The following is a 17,472-nucleotide window of genomic DNA, read 5'->3' as shown; positions in this document are numbered from 1 at the left end:
CATTAAAAGAGAAAATACAACTATTATCCTTTATTGAAAATGTAAAACCGTCTTTAGCAAGTACGGAAACTGAAATAATGTTCTTAGATAAACTGGGTACATAGTAACAATTATTTAATGATAACTCAAAACCACTAGGGAGTTGGATTACATATGTTCCCTTCGAGGCGTGCCTACTCGTGCTCCATTCCCGACTCGCAAGTCCACATCACCTTTTTCGAGAGGTATGATGTTCTTTAGGCCCTGCAAATGATTACACAGATGAGAACCACAACCAGTATCTAGTACCCAAGTTCCGAAACTTGCATGGTTAATCTCAATCATATGAATATAAGATGACATACCAACAGGAGCGACACGGCCTGCTTTGATGTCCTCACGGTAGACGGGACAGTTCCTCCTCCAATGTCCAGTCTTGTGACAATGGTGGCACTCTATGTCACCACCCTTGCTCTTTTTCTTGCCCTGTGAGCCACTAGTCTCACCGGACGCACTCTTACCGTTTCCTGGCTTTTTAAACTTTGGCTTACCTACAGCTAGGTCGCCATGAGCCTTGCCCTTACCTTTACTCTTGTTGTGAATCGTGAGAACATCCTGCTTCATGCTCCCACTCAATTTCATATCCTTCTCGGTCTCTACGAGAAGGGAGTGTAGCTCATGAGGACTCTTTTTCAAGTCATTCATGTAGTAGTTCGCCCTGAAAAGGGCAAAACCATCGTGAAGAGAATGAAGCATTCGGTCAATGACAATGCTCTCACTGATTCTACAATTCAGTGACTCCAGTTTCTCGACATTCTCAATCATGTGAAGAATGTGTGGGCTAACCGGTTGGCCCTTCTGGAGTTTCGCATCAAAGAAGCGACAGGTATGCTCATATGTGATGATTCTCGGTGCTTTTGAGAACTCATTAGTGAGCGTGGTGAAAATCTTGTTTGCACCTTGGGCAATGAAGCGTCTCTGCAAATTGGTTTCCATTGCAAATATGAGTACGTTCTTTATCGCACCCGCTTCCATAACGAAATCACTATAAGCGAGTGACTCGTTGGCTCCTGCATTTGGGCCTGGGTTGACCGGTATTGGCTCAGTTAAATACATGAGCTTACCGTCAGCAGTGGCAGCATTCCGTAGTGCCGCCTCCCAGTCCTCAAAGTTTGACCCATCATTCTTCAGTCGCGTGGACTGATTCATTTGGTCCATGAATACTTTTTGCCAGGATGAACGATCTAGTGTGGCACTAGGCATTGGGATTGCGTTATTTCCAGCCATTTGTTGTAACAGTATTATTGATAATAAGTGTGTTCTACACTGCGAAAGAAGAATAAAATAATAAGCATGCATCGTTTTTATTTTAAGTCTAATGAACTAATGTCATAACGCGAAGACTCAAAAACATTTATACAATTGACCTCCCTCAAGAATTATATAAATGACCCCAAGACTCAATTCTCTGTAAATTGATAAGCTAACCTTTTAGCTAATTCTACCGTTAGAATTCTTGGTTGATAAATTTCTGTAAATTCTATCTTTAGTCCATCATAATCACGAGAAACTCTTCGGACTATGATGTTGAGGTAAACTAAGTCAACACAACTACTTACCCAATGTAGAAGGGGTCATATTAGGCCTACCGACGAAGAAGGGACTCATAGATGTTTGCCCTTATAAAGACTAATCTCAATTTCCGTTTTAGAGGAAGATCCCATCAACTTTTTAATTCATTTTAAGTGAACTATAATTTAGCATGCGAGAATGATTTAAACTAAGGTGATGGCTTAAAGACTGTGACATCTGCATGTCCATGAAAACTAACATACAACCTATATGAGTCAATTTTCATGCATTTTAGTAGTAGGTGGTTTGGTTTTAGGCGGAATATGATGCAATTACTAGCATGTGAATGAAAAGCAATACAATGAAAAACGTAAAAAAAACAGTAAAAGTCCTAGTGTGGCCTATCCTATCAAAATGAACAATAAATACAAGTTTGGAATCCATCCTTGGACCCGAGAAGCTTGTCTTGATGTTCCATCTTGATCCATGTATCGGGAGTGAGCTTGAATCTTCATCTTTAGTCTTCTTTGAAATTACAATAAATAAAATTACATAATTGACCTATTAATTACATTCTAATTTCAAAAACCCAAAACTAAAATAAAGGAGATTCGAGATCTCATAATTACATAAAAATTATGTTTCCTTCATTACGAAAACATAATTGACTAAGGCCACACTAAGTATTACAAATTACAACCGATTGCAAAATTAAATACGTAAATAAAATTCATTCATTCGATTCATTCAACATAATTAAAAGCATCAACTAAAAATAAATTAAACATACATAATACGATAAATAAATTATGTTGATTAATTTATCCAAACCACCTATTTAAATTAAATTAAGTGACAATTCCGCAATTTAATCACATTAATTTCATACTTAATCCATATTATACTTGTAATATGAATTCTATCCGTCAAAAATTTTAAACTGCTTTAAAATAACTCGGTATCATTAAGTTGTGAACCGATTCACAATAACTAATTGGCCAAAATAAAGAAAAATAAAATCCAATTCTCTAAATTTTACTCGGCCAAAAAAAAACGAAAAGCCCCCTTTTTTTTTATTTGACACGGCTAAAAAAACAAAAAAAAAACTCCTTTCCTATTCTAATTAGGTAAATAGGAAAAACAAGGGAAAAAAAAACTTTCCAAAAAAGAATTTTCTCTATTTTTTTTCGGCAAAAGGCAAAAAAAAACTTTCCTAATGTTTTTTTTGTTTTTTTTCTTTTTCACGGTTTACCATAAATAAAAATAACAAAATTTTTTTTTTTCGTAAACCCTAAAAAAAAAACAGCCTACTTTTTTTCTTTTCTTTTTGCGGCAATTATGCCCTAAAACAAGATTTGATGATTAATTGTTTACCTTTGCTATTAGAACATGATTAGCATATGAAATAATAAACATGATTAATTTATATGCCAAAAACTATATAGCAAAAACAATCTTTTAATGATAAACATGACGATTCCATTTGATTTTAACTTAATCTGCATTAAATCAAAAACTACCAATTCTTCATATGATAATTTTAACTGATTATAAACTATAATATGAAAAATAGAATGGAAAAAACTATCATCAAACAGAAAAAAACGGCACAACCAAAACGGCATAAAAAATTTCGATCCAAAAAAATCGAAACCCTAATTTTTCTTCTCGAAAATCTTATCGTTTACATACAAAATTTATGAAAATCATCAAAATTAAAATCGTAGCCTTAGGCTCTGATACCACTTGTGGGAAATAATCTGTATACTTCCCTTTAACATGAAGGATTATAACGATATAATAAAGATGATCTATGGTCATAAAATAAAATACATAAGTATAAGTAAAAAGATTTAGAATTAACCTCGGGTCCTTGCAAAATTGGCCTAAGAACAATATCAAAATTGATATTCACCTATTAGTTGCACCCAAGACGATCTAAGATATACCCTTTGATTATGCTAGAAATCAATCTAAAATTTTCTGTAAAATTTTATTGTCTTTGTGTTTTTTTCTGATGAGAAAGAGGAGGCTAGGTCAGACAAAGAATTCGGTTAGAAATAATTCTCTACCTTTCTTTTTATATAGACCAAAATCCGAAATCAATTAGGAAAGATTTATATCTCCTAATTTCGGCCAATGTGATCCGAAAATAAGGAATTAAATTTCCTTATTTTTGGTCTTTCCAAAAATATATAAAGTGTGGTAAATTGTCATCTAGTGAGGATCGAACCCATGACCTCTTGGCTTGTGCACCCTCACTATTACCACTATGACACATTCAACTTGTTGATATTAAATACAATCGCTTATATTTAATTATGTCGAATTAATGATTAATTCTTTCAAACTAACCTTATATATATTTAATTAAATATAACTTATTATATTTAATTTACGAATTGACAGTTAATTCATCTCAACTTAATATTATTTAATTTTCATTAAATAATTATCTCATCAACACATTGACTAACTTTTTAGTCATTTTGGGCATCAATGTAATTATATTTCTATAACCACATTTCTCAAATACGTCCTATAGGTGTGACCTTTAGGGACCAGTTGATCACCGCCATCTGTATGATAATAACGTCAAACTTTCTAGCAAGCCAACCGTTATTAGGTAAATGTTAATCAACTGATTAAATATACGAAGTATACCCTTGTGAACCTGTAAGAGATTTACAAATGTTATCACACTAATTTGTGGAGGACACCAGCTCCAACAGTGTCCTCCACAATAGTGCGTTTACATAATAAATCTCATTAAAGGAATATCATCAGATATTTAATTATTTGATCCTCATCAGTTGATTAACGTAAATCGATAACGGTTGGCTTACTAGAGTTTGATGTTATTGTCGTGAGACGGCGGTGATCAACTGACCCCTTTCGGTCACACCTAAAGAACGAACCCCAATTGACAACTAATTAATTGTATGAGATACAATTTATTTAGTCCCTTGATTTATAGACTAAAAGGTTAGTCGATTATTTTTAGAGAGATTTTGAGTTGCGAACTCGAGACACGGCAGTTATTATTTAATTATGCGATAATTGAATAATAAATTTTGGGAGATGAGTTTTAGTTAATTAATTGTTAATTCACTAAAATTGTACTAATTGATTAATGTGATTAATATTAGTACGTAAATAATATGTGTAGCGGTACATGTATATTTACGGAGTGATTTGAACGAAATTAATTATGGAAGTATTTAAACATGAAACAATGTTTAAAATAAAATTACACGTATTTGTGCGACATATATAAGAACCAATATGGACCCGTAAATGGGCAAGTGGACCGTGTAAAATAGAGTGTTGTGGATGATTAGGAACATAATCATTTCACCTTACTTTATATACTTCCACAAGTTATCTTATAATTATATTTTACATGTAGATGTAAGATTAAAAAATATAAGACAATTTCAACACTCCACCACTCCCTCACTCCACCGGTTTTGCCTTCCTATTTACTCCAAATTGTTGTTCATTTTTGCACACTACTTCACTTTTGCATGTGAACATAATTTGGTATCTTCTCTCTAAAATAAATAACATCTCTTACTAAGATTGTTAGTATACAAAATATATTATTACTAAGATTGTTAATATTAACATATTATCAAGGGTTAGTTTTACAAATATCTAGTTAGTATTTGTAAGATAATTTGTAGGTGTAGTTCTTGAGTGCAACTTGAAGGAGACTTTCTTTTTGAATGTTTTTCAAGGAGGATCATCCATATCTTTTTAGCTCAAGAATAAACTAGAAAGGTGATCTAGTTTGTGCCCATATTACTATAAAATCAATGTAAGGAAATTGTTTTTCCTTAAACTTTCATTTTTATGCTTTTATATTTGCATGTATGTTACATAGATCACCAAAATGATAAATTATGAGATAATTTAATTTTTATTAGAGAGTCTAATTTGGATCTATGACCTTACACTTCTTCCTCTCGACAAACACCCAAAACCTTACCAAATTTTACAAAAATTCGATTAAAATCCGCCATTAATCTTGACAAGTCCAGGTATGTGTCTCGTCTTTTCTTTAAATTGCATTTGTAGCTTGAATTGGATAAAAAAAAATTAGGGTTTGAATGCCCTAAAATGTCGAAAATTTGGGGTTCCTTCCTAAATGAATTTGTCTCTTGAAATTAACATTAGAAATGCGTAATTGAACATGCTAGGAGCATAACCATACATTCATTTCGAATTTCCATTGAGTTTTGATTAAATGAGACCAAAATAAGACGATCTTGCTAAACCGCTTCAAAGGGCTCGAAAATGGCTTAAAACTTGTCGATTTTTGATGAAACGTGATGTTTTGGAATCCTTGGATGATGGGTAAACTTCTTATCATGTCAAAATTTTGATTTGTGACAGGTCTTCCGGGACACTTTTTGTATGGGTTTAGGCTTATAGTAACGAAATGCTGCTGAATTTTCGGCTCGTGACCATGACTAGGCTTAGTTTAGCTACGTAGGAACATATTTTTATCACTTTGTCGACTTGCTTGATGGTAGAGTTTGAGAAATGCCTTGAAAATGACTCAAAATGGCCTCTAAATGCTTTGATTTCACTTTTCTTCTTTTCTTTTACAGAGGATGTACCTTGTACTTTGGGGCGAGACACCATAGAGGTTGACATCGATCCCCTTTCGAGCCAGGTAGTTCACGGCGAGGAAATGGAGAAGGATGAGGTGGCCCGATGGGTCAATGTGAGGAGCAGAGGTCGCCGGCTTGTGGCTGCGCCTCAGTGGGCAAACAAATGGGATGGTCGGCATCTCATTTGGTCAGCGGAGAGATACTTGTCATGCCGCACACCGTGCAGCAAGGAGCATAGTAAACTTCAACATTGTCTTTATATTAACCCAATTATATTCATTTGCTCTATTTTAGCTAAGAAGCTAATAAAATCATGAAAATTCAGGAGGCCGGGAACATGAGGTCCTTTTCTGGGTACACGACCATGATGGAGGCCTATGAGAAGCTGTCGGAGGAGTAAAAGGCGATCATCGAGCGTGGGGCCTTCGGATCTTTGGTGAGGGGCTGGCGAGAGATCAAAGGGAAGAAGATTAAGGCCAACATGTGCCTGATTTGAGCTTTCCTAGACCGCTTCTGGGACACGACTTCTTTCCATATGCCTTTTAGAGAGATCGGGGTAACTTTGGAGGACTACGACATGATCTCCGGCTTGCCTTATGGAGATGAGCTGATAGTTTGGCCCGCGGCGGCCATGAGAGCGGATTCAGCCGAGGCTTAAGGTTTGATCGGCTGGAACCTGGCCAAGGCTGTGGCTAGGGTACCCGGCCTAGTCCCGAGTTCTTACGTCAAGGAATACTTTGACGGTAAGACTCCGGCGAGAGTACAGATGACTGCAGGTGGTGAGATGATGCCTCTTCCACTGTGTACAGCTGAGCAGCAAGCCGGACTGTGGCTCTGGTGGTTTATGTCTTCGATTTACTTCGGAGACAAAGGAGAGAGGTTGTCGACGAAGCTTCTTCCCTTCCTTGCTGACTTGAGTAGCCTAGGTCGTTGGGACTGGATTACTTCTAGCTTTGCGGTCCTCATACGGTACATAAGGGCCATGGTCCGTCCCGAGCTGATGGAGAAGAGGACTTCTCCTGCTACTGTTGATTCAGGTGTCATTTTGGAGGCATGAACCTTCCTTTTAGGTTTTCCGTTTGATTCTTAGAAATGATAGATCCTCTTATAAATGAAAGATCATTTTGAAAGCATGAATTTAACTTTGATTTGAATTTGACTTGAACTTGAATTGAAAATATTTTTTGAGAGATTTTTTTTTGAACTTGAAATTTTTGAACTTGAATTTAATTTGAATTTGAAATTTTGAATTAGAAATTGAGCTTGAAATTTTGAATTTGAATTGAAATGAACTTGAATTTTTGAATTTGAATTTGGAAATTGAACTTGAATTTGTCCTGAAATTTTTGAACTTTGAAAATTTTGAATTTGAATTTGAATTAAACTTGAATTTGAATTTGTTTTGAAATTTTTGAACTTGAATTGAACTTTGAATTGTTTGATTTGGGTTTGAATTTTTTTTTTTTTAATTTTTGATTTGAAATTATTGGATCGAGTTTGAAATTTTTGAATCGAGTTTGAATTGAATTTGGAAACTTGAATTGAACTTAAATTGAATTACTGATTTTTATTTGAATTAGAAATTGAATTTGGAATTTTAAATTGAATTTGCAGCGAGAGATCGAATGAAAAATAGAAATGGTAGATCGTTTTGGTTTGCTAGATCATTTTGATAGAAATTGAAGTCTCGAATCGGATTTATTGTAATTATTTTTTACTTTTCGGGCATGGGTATACTTATACTTCCCCGGCTTCGCTCCCAAGAGGGCAGCGGACGTGGCGAGAGAGTATCCCGTCATTAGAGACTGGATTATGTGTCGGCAGAAGAGCCAGCGGTCTTCTTTACAACACCTGTAGGAGGGGTGTCAACGTCGTGCAGCTTGACAGTGTAAGCATTTTTCTTGTTTTTGATTTTTACTTGTCTTTGAAACCATAGCGATCATAGGAATGACCCCCTGGCATCCTTTCCAGTGGGTACCGAGACCTTGGGAGGACTACACTGGCGCTCTAGCTTTCGTAGCCGACGTCCTCCGACCTAGGATTTCGAGTAGGTTGCTTCTGGCTACGCTCATAGGACCTGCGTGGTACCTGGGTGAGCGGTTAGCTCGACAGTGCCTCCGTGATGCTTTTGTAGTTCCCATCCATCTTCCACGGACGATGTTTATGGAGCCTTTAGAGGCTTAGAGGATGACTGACCTCGCAGAAGCGAGTGGCGACGCTCTCTTTCTTCCGGAGCTTGAGTACTCGGAGTTTGTACGGGGAAGCCTGGCGTACTAGCCGATCGTGGTAAGTATACCTTCTTTTGAATATTTGAAATTCGAAATGACATATTCAAATATAGCTTGGAAATGACAATTTTATCTTGGAAATGACAATTTTATCTTGGCAGGAAATGACCCTGGGCTAGCTGGTACGACGAAGCTGATGGAGATTTCGTCTTTCACTGAGGCGGTGACAGAGGCTGGACTCGACGAGTGGCAGCATGTCGTGAGGAGGGTAAGCCCCCAGTTTAGGCTTGTTCTCTTTTTTCTCTCTTTTGTTGAATAATTGTGTAAGAACACGGTTTTCATTTTTGTTGTATCAAAATGCACGTGGCACCGTCGAGGCAGACGGAGTTGCGGCGAGTGGCCAACCAGCTGCGAGAGACGGCCGTGGAGGCTCTTTCAGGTGGTCCTCGTCGGCTGGTATGAACCTCCCTTTTCTCTCTCTTGATATGTATGAACATTTGAAGCACTTTCAAAGTATTTTCCTTCTGTTGCTTTGTTATTTATAAATTTCCTTCCTTTCAGAGGGAGCGTGAGCTCGAGGAGTCGCGTGAAGAGACAGCTCGCTTGTCGAGGGAGCTAGAGGTTCGAGATGCTGACGTTACCATCATTGAGGTGATGGTTGCTGAGTTGAGGGATCGTCTAGCTGATCGTCGCGGCTAGTTTTGTATATTGTACATTTTATGCTTTTTTTGAGCATGCGCCCGAATTTTGTTGTACATATGAATGTTTTGTTGTATATATGTCGTGGCCTGCGAGCCATTTGTTGATGCTGGGCGTAAAATATGTTGGTACCTGCAGGTTAGCTTGGAAACAGGTTTGGCATTTTGACGGTTTACGCCGTCACACTGCCGAAATTCATATAGAAAAAGAAAGCATAGCACATATAGCATGAAATTTTGGCTTCAAATAACACAAAATGCAACTTGATCAAGTCGAATAAAGAAAGAAAAAAGTGCCTCGTTTTAGTGTGCAAAACGAAATGACTCGACGCGCGACGGATAATGGGAGTGCTTCCCCCAATAAAAAAGAAAAAGATGCAAATAAGTTTGAAAAAAATGGGTAAGTGTGCATTTTGATGAAATGTGAAATGACGATATCGTCTCGAAAAGCGAACCCGCGTTAAAAAAGGATTATGTAACAAATTCGGAATAAATAAGTAAGGAAATAAGAATTTATTTAAAAATAAACATATTCCTATGAGAATAGGAATGTTTAAGCCAAATCCGGATTTAGGAAAGATCCTTTGCAGAAATTGTAGAAAATTGAGCTGGGGAAGAGGCATAGCATGAGCTGTGATTTTTCCTAACGGCGCAGCAGTTGCTGCGTTTTCTTCCCAGGTGCTCTCTTTCTGAGCGATTTTTGGAAAGGCCGAATAGAATAAATAGAGGCCTCGGGTTAGCTTCTATTCTCACAATTCTCCCTTCTATTACTCCGTAATTCATCAAATACAATATCTCTTAAAAATATCTTTCAAAAAAATGGATGCTTTCGAATCCCGACTCAAGGAATGGACCAACGAGTTTTCAAGCGTGGAGAAGTATGATATGGGTGTTTTTGGATCCATTATGAGTTTTAAATAGGTGAAAGTGGTTAGACCATTTATTGATGCTTGTCTTGAATATTGGAATCCGCGGTATCATGTTTTCGCCTTTCCTGGAGGCGAAATTTTTCCTTTTCCTGAAGAATTTGCATCAATTGGAGGATGGGATACAGAAAGTCTCCCGGCGTTGCCATCTAGGTATCAAGGGTATAAGAATAAATTTAAGGATCTTCTTGGATTGACCAAAGCTGAGGTTGATCGTCTTGTAACTTCCAAGGGTGTACGGATTTTCGATTTTATTGTCTGCTTCATAGATAGGGAGGACCCTTTTATTTCTTATGCTGCGAGGCGCAGAGCCTTCGGATTTTGCCTTCTTAATTGTTTAGTTTTAAAGGGCCATGTTGACGAAGAGATGAGAGGTGACCCGCGGTTTTTGGGTATCATCGAGCAAATGGAGCTGCGCAAGAGCCCAGCTTGCCTAGTATTAGGAGAGACTATCTTAGGGTTGGATAATTGAAAGGCTAATCGTGAGCTCTCGTATCTTGGAAGTCCTATCATTTTACAGGTAAAATGCTTCCGTTGATTTTCTTCTTTTTTGTTTGTTTTTTTTTTCCTTTCGTGATGGGGACATTGATACTTGTCACCTTTTGCAGATTTGGCTGATGGAAAGGCTGTAATTGATTGAGCCCCTAGTTGACATGCCTGGATATCGATCACGATCGATCGTAATGAGGACGAGGTTTTATATGGTTGATTTCACTCGAGTTTGCAACTAATGGGAGAACAAACTAAAGAATGAAGGAGGTCCGCTGATTAGATGGGTTGTTCCTTGGTGGCATCTCAGGGCGTTAACAAGAGTATCATCCCTGGATCCTACTCGATCCTTTCGTATCCCAGGCTTGGAGTTCATGGTCCATATCTTCCCGGAGAGGCTTATAAGGCAAGTTGGTATGAGGCAAAAAAATCCTGAAGCTTGACACTGTCCCACAGGTGGCTTTGGCGCATACGTGCGAGACTTGCTGTGAGTGGGCTTTGCGTTGGACTCAAAGGAACATGTTGTTTATATCTGTCCCGGTTGGTTCACAGTGGGTGTCAGACTCTTATTTTCAGTGGGTTAAGGCTAGCACCTTGGAAGAGCGCGAGAAGTCAAGGAATCACGAGCCGATTGACTACAAGACCTGTGAGGTGGCGAAGGAGAACCAGAAGTACTTGACTGAAGAAGAGGAAGAAGCTGGATTTCGAGTCATCCGCCCGAAAAAAGAAACCAAAGAGTGCTCCTGTTGAGAAGATGATTGTGGATCGAAATGGGAAGACTAGGCCTCGAGAAAGACTGTTGGTGATTAGGTCGGAGATAACGCAAGAGCGTCCCTCTCGAGGTCGAGACAAGAAGTATGATCGAAATGACAAAGGCAAAGGAAAGATGGAAGAATAGGAATAGCCTAAGTCGCTGTATTATTTATTATTATTACTATCGTTTGTAATAAATGGCGGGATTATTAGAATCCTAGCCTAGCATTTTATTTCAGCATTTATATATTATTTGGGGTATTATTAATAGATAAATAAATCAATTGTTTTTTTAGTTAAGAACTTAAAATCAGCTCCCTTTATTTATTTTTTCGAAGTGCAAGTGCCAAAGCAAATGTCATTCTATTTACATTTTGAGTAGAAATTGATTGGGTTGTGTCCCGTGAAGGATTGCCTACGTATTCATTGAAAATGAAATCAAACCCAGCACGTAGTTCGAAAATGAAAAAATGTAAAAGAATTAATGTTCGAAGCAAGAGCTTGTAAGGAACATAGGGAATAAGCATGGTGCTTTACTTACTCTTAGAAAATACAATTAAGTTAGATTGATGATACTAAGGATAAATTAATAAAAATAATGCCAAAACGCAAGAGCAAGGTGGCTCGAATCTTGAAGTTTGGCAAGTGCCATGAATTTGGTGTCGCAAGAGCGGCACGTGGGTCCCGCGTGGCACGTTTCTATTATTATTCTAAGAGTAATATCGTTTGAGCTGGTCTAGATTAGTCGGGTTTGAAAACTCGTTTCCGTCTAAATCTGTAATTCTAACCACACCCTCTGAGAGTATGGATTTGACTAAATAAGGTCCGGCCCAATTAAGTTTGAATTTTCCCCTTGGGTCGACTGGTAAAAGAGCTCGAATAGATTTAAGCACTAGATCTCCCTCTTTGATGTTTCGAGGTTTAACTTTCTTGTTGAAAGCTCTTCGAATTCGTGCTTTATATGTTTGAACATTATGTAAGGCACGCAATCTTCGTTCGTCCAAGAGGACGAGTTCATCATATCTGTCTCTATTCCATTCTGCTTCCGGGATCTGGCTTTCGAGTAGAATGCGTAGAGATGGGATTTCAAGCTCTACTGGCTGTATAGCTTCCATGCCATAAGTTAGATAAAAATGAGTAGCCCCAGTGGGCGTCTTGACTGAATTTCGATATCCCCATAACGCGAAGGGTCTCTTGCTAGGCCATTCTTGATAATTATCGATCATTTTCTTGAGGATCATGACGACATTTTTGTTGGCTGCCTCTACTGCACTATTAGTCTGAGGTTGATAGGGCGAGGAATGATGATGCTTGATTTTGTACTTGGTTAACAATTGTTTGGTTTCGGCTTGAAAATAGGATCCATTGTCACTGATTATCTCATGTGGACACCCATATCGACAGACGATATTGGTTTGTATAAACTTGGCCACATGCTTAGAGGTTAAGACAGTATAGGATGCCGCTTCGACCCATTTTGTGAAGTAATCGATGGCTACTAAGATGAAACAATGACCACCCGTCCCGGCTGGAGTGATCTTCCCATTGATGTTAATTTCCCATGTGGAAAATGGCCAAGGAGATGTCATTGTATATAGTAAAGATGGTGGGATATGTTGTAAGTTCCTGAAGATCTGGCAATTGTGGCAATGCCTTAGGTATTTGATGCAATCTTTCTCCATCGTTTTCCAATAGCATCCTAGACGCATGATTTTCTTTGCCATCATTGGCCTACTCATATGAGGACCGCATTCTCCATCATGGACTTCTTCCACAACTTTCTTTGCTTTTGATTGATCAAGGTAAAGCAAAATGATGCCTTGTGGCGTTCTCTTGTAAAATTCCCCTTGATTTAGGACATATTGAGATGCTAATAGACGAATCGCTCATTGTCCCCTCTTATCCATGTCGGGTGGGTATGTGCCGTTGAGTTTGTAGTTTAGAATGGATTGGTACCAAGGCTCCTCTTGATTTTCGTTCTCATCAGTGAGAAAGTGCACATAGGCTGGCTCAGACCATTGTTCAATACATAATGACATTTCTATCATGTTATCAGGCATGTTGATCAAGGATGCAACCTTCGCAAGAGTGTCTGCAAACTGATTTTCCTCTCTAGGTAGATATAAGTAAATGACTTGGTCAAAGAATTGAGCCACTTGATCTATCCTGGCTTTATATAGCGCAAGACTTTTACTTCGGATTTTCCAAGATCTAGTGATCTGATTGGTGATTAATGATGAGTTGCCGTGGACTCAAAGTCTCTTGATGCCTAAATCGACCGCTGCTTGTAGACCAATGAGGCAGGCCTCATATTTTGCCGCATTATTAGTCACCTCGAAGTCTAGTTTAACAGAAATTGGTGTATGCTCGCCCACATGAGAAATGAGCAACACTCTTATATCGTATCCTCTTAGATTTAAAGCCCCATCAAAGTAGAAGTCCCATGATTCTGTATCGGTGTGCAAAAGGTCTTCATCTGGAAATGACCATGTATCTATTACTTGGGTGTCATAAATGGGATTGTCTGCGAAGAATTCGGCTACTGCTTGTCCCTTGATGACCTTCAGTGGTACGTATTTGAGACCAAACTCCGAGAGCATCAAAGTGCACCTTGCCAAGCGCCCATTTAGGTCACACTTATCGAAAATGTATTTGACAGGATTCATCTTTGAATATACCTTGACGGAGTAGCTAAGCATATAGTGGCATAGCTTCTTGGTTGCCCATGCAAGAGCGAGTCATGTCTTCTCAAGTGGTGTATATTTAGTCTCATATTCCTAGAACTTCTTACTAAGGTAGTAGATAGCGCTTTCTTCCTTTCCGACGACCTGCGGGAGCATAGCCCCCATGGCCGTCTTTGTGACTGTGAGATACAAAGATAAGGGTTGATCTTTTTGTTGTGGCATTAGAACTGGTGGTTTAGCCAATATCTCCTTAATTCTGTCAAATGCCTTTTGACAATCGTTATCCCACATGGTGTGGTCTGTTTTCTTGAGCTTCTTGAATATGGGTTCACAAATCATAGTGAGCTTTAAAATAAAACGACCGATGTATTGTACTTTAACCAGGAAACCCCGAACTTCCTTTTCTGTCTGTGGTTGTGGCATCTCGATTAGAGCCTTGATCTTGGATGGATCAATCTCTATACCTCTTTGACTGACTACATATCCCAATAGCTTGCCGAAAGTGACTCCAAATGCGCATTTATGAGGATTAAGCCGCATGTTATACTTGCGCAATCTGAGAAAGAACTTACGAAGGTTGGCGATGTGACTTTGCCTATCTTTGGACTTGACAATCATGTCATCGACATATGCCTTTAGCTCTTTGTGCATCATATCGTGTAACAGGCTAGTCGCGGTGCGTTGATACGTTGCTCCAACATTGATTAATCCGAACGAAATAACGGTGTAGCAGTAAGTACCTCATTGAGTGACAAACGTTGTTTTGTGCATATCTTCTTTAGCCATTTTGATTTGAATATACCCTGCATATCCATTAATAAAATAGAGGAGTGCGTGATCATCTGTATTATCTACTAGTATGTCGATGTGTGGGAGTGGAAAATCGTGTTTCGGATACGCCTTGTTTAGGTCCCTGAAATCAACACAAATCCGGATTCGCCCATCCTTTTTGGGTATGGGGACTATATTAGCCACCCAGTCAGAGTACTCGGAAACTTTGATGAACCCGGCTTTGAATTGTTTATCCACTTCCTCCTTGATCTTTAGGCTCTTTCTGTTGTCGTTCGACGAAACTTCTGTTTTACGGGCTTGAAACCTGATTTGATTAGTATTCGATGCTCTGCGATATCCCTGTCTATCCCTGGCATATCTTTGTAGGACCAAGCGAAGACGTCATTGAATTCGTGAAGAATGTCGATGAAGCGAGCTCTTTCATTTGGGTCCAAGGTCATCCCTATCCTAAGTTCTTGGGGTTCTAAATCTGTCCCTACGTTGATGGTACAATATTCTCTATAACTGGTGCCTCTTTACCCTCCTCTAGTATTACTTTGATTATGTAGGGAGGTAGTTCGATTGATTCTGGGCCAGGATCATCCTTAGTATCATCATAAATGGAATTGCAATCAAGATAACACGAAGAGTAAGCAGAATCGGATTTATTCATATTAATGTTTGAAAATAGCTGAAAAAAAGAAGCCGTCTATGCTGTAGTCAGTGGCGGTAAAGGGACATTTGTTGGGGCATTCCCCGAACTACTGTTACTAGATGATGCTAAGCTAGGAGAAACAATGGGACGAGTGCTGCGGGATTGAAATGATCGTCTTGAAGTATCATGGTAATAATCTCATCCATAAGACTTTCTGCACTTTTGATCAAAGGATAAGCCATGAGGTAAACATCTTCAATTTCATACGCCCAAACTCCATCGATGTCATTCTTGATTGGGGAGATAAGGTGTGAGCAATCCAAGGTGAATTCCTCATCCGAGATTGTTAGAATTCCAAAAGGATTCTTTGTATTGTTAGGCTTACTTGCGGGAGGAATAGACAAACGTCCATCTTCAATCATGTCCTGAAGAACATGCTTCAGCCGGTAACAGTTTTCTGTGTCATATCCTTTGCCCATGTGATACTCGCAATAAGCATTATCGTCCCAGAACTTGGTCTTCTTGTCCGGGTTAGGTGTAGGTCTTATTGGTTGGATTCTTCCTTGCTTCATCAACCTCTTCAGTGCATTTGTGTTTGTGTCACCGATGTCGGTGAACTTCCTTTGTGTGATATTCTTCTTGGATGACTCGACGAGGTTGACATCGTCGATCTTGCTAGTTGAACCATAGGAACGACTTCCAGTTGATGTTGACCCTTGATATATCCACGCCCTATTGTTTTTTACAAGAGCCCTTTGCGAATATCGTCTTCAATTCTCGTACCTAATACTGTTAAGTCTTTGAAATACTCGATGTTTTGGTACCTCAAATGATTTGCATAGATAGGCCTTAAGTTGTCCACGAACTTTTCCACAAGAGTGGCTTTGTCTGGACGCTCCACTAGATGGGTGCTAGTCTTCCTCCACCTACTTAGGAAGTCGGTGAATTCTTCCTTTTCATTTTGGGTAAGAACCTCTAAGGTGCGCATGTTGACTTGGATTTCGGCATTATGCGCGTATTGCTTGGTGAATTCAATGGATGCATCATCCCAGGTAGAGATCTTCTTGTGATCTAGAGAGTAGAACCACTGTTTGGGAATAGTGTCGAGAGATGAAAGAAAGATCCTTAAGAACATCTCTGGCTTGATGCCCTTGATAGACATGTAATCTTTGAAAGCACGAATGTGGTTTAGAGGGTTTTCGTGCCCCTTGAATTTTGGGATGTCAGTCATGTTGAAGTTAGTTGGTAGTTGGGCATTTACTACTTCGTGCTTTCAGCTATTTTCCCTGTAAATGTCGTCTCCTTTGAGGTATATCAATTGCTCTTCTATGTATTGGAGAAACTTTTTAGTTTCGGTGAGGATTGGGGAAGAGTCGTTTATGAATGGTGGAGAGTCGTCATTGTTGAGAATAGGTTCCTCTGTAGGAGGGAGTCTTGCTTCTACAACTACTATGCGATTTTCGATCGTTTGGAGGCGAGCATAGGCGACATCTTGACTAGTCCGAAAACGGAGTAGTGCGGCCAAGATTTGACTATTACCATTTCCTTCGTGACCATGGATGCTTGCTGCTCTTTCATCATTTGTTCTGACCATGTTGTGCTGAGTATAAAAACCGACAACGAATCAAGACACATTCGACTATTTTGCCCACTTACTCAAACAAGACTTGTGGTTTGACTAAAAAAGAAAATAAGAAAAGACACGTGTGTGTAACGTGAGTTAGAAGAAAGTTGATTTTGAAATGTTGTTCCAAACAATCATTGTGTATGATCGTAGGAGTGTTGACTTTGAAATTTGATTTTTTTTTTGAAATGGTTAATATATTTTTGAAATTTTGACAGAGTTGCGACTTGATCTTGTTGATTATGAGCTTTTCAAGCCATTTTAAAAGTTTTGCATTTTTGTATTTTGAAGAAAGATTTTTGAGGATTTCGTCAGAGCTTTGTTTATAAAAGGTGATAACATACAAGTTACAAACACAAACATGGGCATTATAATAGTATGCTGAGTGCTTTTAAAAGGTGTTGGTTTAAAGGGTGGGTTGCTATACTAAGCCATCATACCATGGTGTGTGGAAAGGTCTATGCCAAACATGAG

At 38.6% G+C, this 17,472-nt stretch overlaps 1 protein-coding gene across 1 annotated transcript; it reads right to left on the bottom strand.

Moving 5' to 3' along the window:
- Positions 1-13,150: 13,150 nt before the first annotated feature.
- Positions 13,151-13,930, bottom strand: LOC141617415 (uncharacterized). The gene is made up of 2 exons (XM_074434608.1): positions 13,598-13,930; positions 13,151-13,483 (listed from the first exon to the last, which is right to left on the bottom strand). Exons 1-2 carry the CDS (start codon positions 13,928-13,930, stop codon positions 13,151-13,153), a joined length of 666 nt encoding a protein of 221 aa, XP_074290709.1.
- Positions 13,931-17,472: the final 3,542 nt, after the last annotated feature.

This window comes from Silene latifolia, chromosome X (assembly GCF_048544455.1).
Source record: "Silene latifolia isolate original U9 population chromosome X, ASM4854445v1, whole genome shotgun sequence".
NCBI lineage: Eukaryota > Viridiplantae > Streptophyta > Magnoliopsida > Caryophyllales > Caryophyllaceae > Silene > Silene latifolia.
Note: the sequence above shows the minus strand (reverse complement) of the source record. Positions and strands in the feature narration are given on the sequence as shown.